At 44.6% G+C, this 6,268-nt stretch overlaps 1 protein-coding gene across 1 annotated transcript; it reads left to right on the forward strand.

Moving 5' to 3' along the window:
* The first annotated feature begins 4,437 nt into the window (after nucleotides 1–4,437).
* Nucleotides 4,438–6,262, forward strand: LOC114686915 (ubiquilin-3-like). The gene has a single exon (XM_028861586.2). The coding sequence runs from the start codon at nucleotides 4,644–4,646 to the stop codon at nucleotides 6,201–6,203; it is 1,560 nt and encodes a 519-aa protein (XP_028717419.1). The 5' UTR covers nucleotides 4,438–4,643; the 3' UTR covers nucleotides 6,204–6,262.
* The last annotated feature ends 6 nt before the right edge of the window (nucleotides 6,263–6,268 follow it).

Here is a 6,268-nt window from a genome sequence, read left to right on the forward strand (position 1 = left end):
GCTGGGACTAAAGGTGTGCACCACCATGCCTGGCTGTGAATTGTTTTCTTGTCATAGCTTCTCCATACGAAATTTCTATTTAACATGTATTAACTGTACATATCAACAGAGTACAGTGAGATAGTTCCAGCCTGAATGGAACACACATGCTTCAAATCTAACCTACTGTTTTCTCTCCTTCCTATACCCTTCCCAATGTGATTTCTACTTTACTTTCAAATTGTCTGGGGCACAAACCCAAGGCTTCACACATGCCAGGAAAGCACTCTATCAAGTGGGTCATGTCCCCAGATCTCTGATTGACTTAAGCTTCATGAGAGAGAACACAGAGTCCTTGTTTTTCCGTGTTTACATTATTTCAAAGAACTGTTCTTTACCACCATGAATTTCATCGCGAATTACATGCTCACACTCACACATATGCACACAATGCGCATTTATATTCATATGTATGTAACTGGTAAGAAGAGTCAGGAAGTTGAGAGGGGGTAATGGGGGAGAAGGAGGGATGGAAAAGATGTTACTGCAGTACTCAAGCAATTCTCAAAAAGTTAAGAACTAAACATTGCCTGTGCTAAAGGACTAGTTTAAGAATCAGATCCACAGGACCTGGCCTAGAGTACACCATCAGTGGCTGACAGCCATCCATAGATTGAATGTAAACAGAGAAGCCCTAACATCTAGTAAAGATGCCATTTATGATGGAAGTACAGCATACGTTTTTAGAAGGACACAAGTACAAAGAGGATTTTTGAGGTGGGGTCTCACTACATAGGCCAGGCTGGTTTCACACTTGAAGCAGATCCTCCTGCCTCAGCCTCTGAGGGCTGGAATTATTGGTGTTATCCACCACAGCTGTCTGCATAGAATTGTTTTCTTTTCTCTTTTTAATGTTTATTCTATTTTCCCCCTAAATTTCATGCAAGGACACTGCATTTCCATCATTCCCACCCTACACGCCCCAATTTCTCCTATGTCCTCTCCCTCTCTTTCAGCATCATAACTTTATTATTACAACACACATGTTCGCACAGACACATACACATAATGTATATGCAAATACAACCTGCCGAGTCCATTTATTATTGCCTGTATATGAGTGTTTAGTTAAGCCAGACTAGTTAGGACTGGAGAACTATCAGAGCTTGTCCCTGGAGAAGACAGATTTTCCCTTTCTCCATAGCCATGCTGTTATTTTTGACGTAGGGTTGAAGAAAGCTGGAACACACAAGGAGGGGAAACCACATTGATAAAATTAGGAAGTGTTCTTCTAGAGTCAAGATTTGAAATTAGACAGTCTGCTTCTAGGTTCCATGCTGTTAATCACTGTACCCAGAGGAAATTCACTTCTGCTTTAATCCTTAGTTCCCAACATGTGAACAGAGCACGATTTTTAGTATTTTGTTGGGAGTTTTGAATCTCTGACTCCTGCAAATATGTCCATGGAGTTGAAGTGTCTAATCATCGTTTACCTGTGTGTATGCCCGTATTTACATCACTGTGCTCTTGTTTTACCCATTCATAGTTAATTGTTACAACTTCAGGAAATGATGACAAAAGGCACATGCTCAGACCACCATTCTTCACAAAATGCCATCGGTTTCTGTTTGTTCATTTTTCTAAACACTTTCCAGCAGAATTCAAGTTTCAGAGAAGGCAACTGGGGTTTTGGTTGGCTTTTCATGACAATTACAAATCAGTAGAGAACTGAGAAACTCACAAGAGATGCCATTGCTTCTAGAGTAGGGAATGGTTCCATCTATTCATGTTTTCTCTGTTCCCTTGATGTCATAGTTCCTTCTCATAAGTCCTTCAGCTCTGGGGTGATTTAAACACTAAATTTGAATGGCTGTGATTTTGAGTACATACTTTTTCTATCGTGAGGGAAAACTGCACTGTAACTGGTTATACAATAAATCCTTTCAGACAGATGGCATACTGATTCTTAAGCAAGTGAGATAAGAGTTAGAAAGCCACTGCTATTCTAGTATGGATTTATATGTGTAAATTGTAGATATGTGGATAGGAAAATTAAGAATATAAAGAAAATAATTCCATTTTTTCAGATACTACAACTAGTACCACAATGATGCTCTTTCCATATATTTGAACACAATTGTTACTTTTAGGGGCTGGAAAGATGGCTCAGTGGTTAAGAACACTTGCTCCTCTTGCAGAGCACCCAAGTCCAGTTTCCAGAAAACACACTGGATAGTTCAAAACCACCTGTAACTCCTGCTTCACGGGAATCTAATATAGTCTTCTGGGCTCTGCAGATATCTATCTGCATACATATGACACACACACACACACACACACACACACAGACATATACACATAAAAACGAAACCCAACTCTGGTTGTATAGTTCCTAGATTTCTGGTGTTTCCCCGTCCCCCACCCCCCATCCTCTGAGGTGTACAGATATGAGCCTATACTTGCTCATCCATTTATATATGAAGAATAGAGATTGATATTGACTCCAGATATGTTCCATGTTATTTTTCTGAGACAATGTCTCCTATCTAAAATGGAAGGCGATGTTCCAGCTACACTGACTAGCCAGGAGCCCTGGGGTACACTGGGGTACACTGATATCCATACTCCTCCCAGTGCTTGAGTTACAGTAGTGCAGAATTATGCCTTTTTTTTTTTTTTTTTTTTTTTTTTAGTTTGGGTGCTGTGATTCCCAGTTCAGGTCTTCGTGAGGGAATGAAAGATCTCTAGTAATCCAAGAAATCACAATTTTAGGTATGTCTCCACACTCAGACATATCAGATGTCTGCAAAAGTGCCTGAACGGATGTGGAATAACAATGCCATTGAAATAGAGACTGTTAATATTTATTTTAAAATTAAAATGTAACTACACTGTTTTCCCCATTCGATTTCCTCCCTCCACGCCCTCCCATGTTGGGGACAATGCACAGTGAATGATAAAAGAATTACTTTTGCAGCAACAATTATATGGTAGAAGTTGTTTCATGGGCTGGACACTATCTAGAGGAGAGGGTAGCTGTCAGCCAACCATAGGGCACTGCGAAAGTTCCTGGGAATGAGAAGTTCTTTCAGGCTTGAAAATTACATCTTTTTTTTTTTTTTTTTTTTTTTTTAGATTTATTTATTATGTTTACAGTGTTCCATTTGTGTGTATTCCTGCATTCCAGAAGAGGGCGCCAGATTACATTACAGATGTTTGTGACCATGTTTGTGGAATTGATCAGACTCTAAAGAACAGTCAGTGCTCCTAACCTCTGAGCCATCTCTCCAACCCCCTTGAAATTATATCTTATTAGGACTTGCTATTGATTGATACTGGAGATCCTGGTTCAAGACTACCAAAGTTTAAGAGCACCCGATAAATATGGGTGCAGAGTGACCTGTATGGTCATTTTACCTCTTGCAGCTCCCCTAGAGGTGGCATTCTAGGCAGTCAAATTCTCTCATCTCTGAGTTTTGTGGTCACTGGAAATGTTAGAACAACAACAACAACAAAAGTGTGTGTGTGTGTGTGTGTGTGTGTGTTGTGTGTGTGATGGTGATTGTTAATGATACAAACCTAATGCAGCTCAATCTATCTTCATATCAACAAATAACTGCTGAGGGATTACATTTTTCCTAGGGCTCTTTCACACAGTCTTATAATAATGAAGTCTTGTTTAGATCTAGATTCAAACTGCTGCTGTGATTTCTTTTGACGCAACCACCCAACTTCTGTGTTGAGACTATATTTTTCTCTTAAAAAATGTATTTACTAATACTTCTTACTTGTGTATGTCTGCTGTACATATAGTTTCTTCAGAAACCAGAAGAGGGCATGGGTCTCCTGGAGATGGAACTATTGAATGTTGAGAGTTGCCTGAAGTAGGTGCTGGGAACTGAACCAGGGTCCTCTGGACGGGCAAAAATCTCCCCAGTGCCACTCCTTGCCACACCCATCAGTTTATTTTCTGAAGCAGCTCTGCTATCATCAGGGCTTCTATGTACTACCTTTAGAACCATGCAGACAGGTTACTTCAGAACCACAGAATACAGTGTCCCATTGAAACTGTGAGCTGATTACACATTTTAATTACACCTCTTCATTCTGTTCAGACAGAAACTAGGACTTGAGGCCTTGGCTGGACTGTGATGAGGGTACAGTAATTTAGTGGAGGATTGGTGACCAGAATGAGTGCTTCCTAAGCTGACATGTAGATATTGCTTTTCTAGTCAACCACTGTCACTTGTCAAGCTCAGTTAGGATTTGAAGAAGAACAGGTTTGTGTGAAACGTGTGTTTCCAGACGGTAACATGTTTTGCCCCATTTAAGTTTCAATCAGACCATGAAGAAAACCCAACCTCAGGCAGGTGGTACAGATTTCTGCCCTGCCCCCATTCAGGTCTACCTTTCAACTGTGACCTCATCGCTGACAGCATATCCCCTAAAGATTGCTAAAGAGAGGAGCAGCTTCCCCCTCAATGGGAGCCAGGTGGCTGTAGGGCTACCACTGGGAGGTGGCACCTGCAGGACCTAGGTGAAAGGACATCACCGGACACCTACTGGTCCCTGCACCCAGGTGTGCTCAGTGCCACACCAGAGCTTTCGAAGGTGTGTGCACCACTGTGCCCTCAGGTAACCCTGGATCTTCTTCTTAAGGACATATGGCACGGGCTAGGGAAGAAGCAGGGGACAGTCAGCTGGTATCTGGTAGGGAGCCAATCTCACGTATCATCAAAGTGTCTGTCAAGACCCCACAGGACTGCCAGGAGTTTTTGCTGGCAGAAAATAGCAACGTCCACCGCTTTAAGAAGCAAATCTCCAAATACCTTCACTGTGACGCTGACCGATTGGTGCTCATCTTCTCTGGGAAGATTCTCCGGGATCAAGACATTCTGAGCCAGCGTGGCATCCTTGATGGCTCTACAGTCCACGTGGTAGTGAGGACTCGTTTGAAAGGGTCAGTCTGTACGGGACCTCTGGCAGGCCCCACAGGCCATTTTACCTGCCATTCAGAACCATCTGCCTCTGACAGTGCTGGGGTGCTAGCCAGAGTGGGCAGACTGGCCCGAACCTCACCTGACCGAGCTGATTTCTTCAGCCAGCTTATCCAACTGCTGGCGATGGCACCAGAGTCGGTGGTCCAATTCTTGGAAGACCCTCTGATTCAAGGACTGGCAAATGAGAAACAAGCCAACGGCCTGCATCTTCCTGAATCCTCAAAGACAGTACAGAAACGGGAGCCAGCTCTCAAGTTTCCGGAAACCTTTCAGAAGTCTGTGCGGCAACCGGAAGTCCTGCAGCAACACAAGCAGAGTCTGGAGGCCCTGAAAGCAGTGCCAGGAGGTGACAATGCTATGCGTCCTGGCTGCTCTGATATCCAGCAGATCATGCTTTCCACTCTGGCCTTATTGGTGGCCTCTAAGAGCCACATTTCAGGCTCAGAGCTGTGCAGAGGAGAAGATGCCAATGCTCACTGTAGTTCTGATCCAACCACCACCATTCCAGCCACCTCTGCTCCAGCTAGGCCCTTGGCACAAGAGGTCAGTACAGGAGGAGTTACCCAGGTCAAGGGCATTGTTTCAAGTCAGGCCAGTTCAGGGTGTCGACCTGGTACACTAGATTTACGTGTAGGCTCAGATCTCCCCTCCCAAGAGAGCCAGCAGCAAGGGGAGAAAGCCCCTCTAACCAGTCAGCCAGGACTCTCACCCTCTGTTTTGTGCCGAGCCTTAAACGTCCTGCAGCAGAATCCAGCTCTGCTACACCAGCTGGCAACTGGCAGCCCCCTACTACATCATAAGCCACTTCTCCCCATCCTTACCAACCCGCGAGCGCTGCAGGCATTGCTACAGATAGAACAAGGCCTACAGATACTGTCAAGGGAGGTGCCTGAGCTGGGACCATTCTTATGGGACTCAGCTAAACCACGTGGGGCTAGAGGAGCCCCAGAAACTAGGGGTAGAAGACAAGCCCATAGAGAAGATACCACACAACACTCCCTGGCCTTTCTTCAGCTCTTCCATTCCTTGGCCGGCGCCTGTTCCCAGTCTACCCAAACTGCACTGTCCTCGCCCCTCCTCACTGACAGTCGCTACCAGCAAGAACTGGAGCAGCTGAAGGCCTTGGGTTTTGCTAACCACGATGCAAACCTGCAGGCCCTTATCGCCACGGATGGAGATATTCATGCTGCCATTGAGAGGCTTCTGGGGGCTCCACAGGCCTAGTCTCTCCAGCAGATGCTCACGATGCGCCATTCTGTGGAAAGGGAGGAATAGGGGGAAGGGGAGGG

The sequence above is a fragment of the Peromyscus leucopus genome, chromosome 1 (genome assembly GCF_004664715.2).
Source record: "Peromyscus leucopus breed LL Stock chromosome 1, UCI_PerLeu_2.1, whole genome shotgun sequence".
Lineage (NCBI taxonomy): Eukaryota > Metazoa > Chordata > Mammalia > Rodentia > Cricetidae > Peromyscus > Peromyscus leucopus.

What these genes read in the sequence shown, in the direction of transcription:
- LOC114686915 (XM_028861586.2), top strand. Translation starts at nt 4,644, where the DNA reads ATGGCACGGGCTAGGGAAGAAGCAGGGGACAGTCAGCTGGTATCTGGT.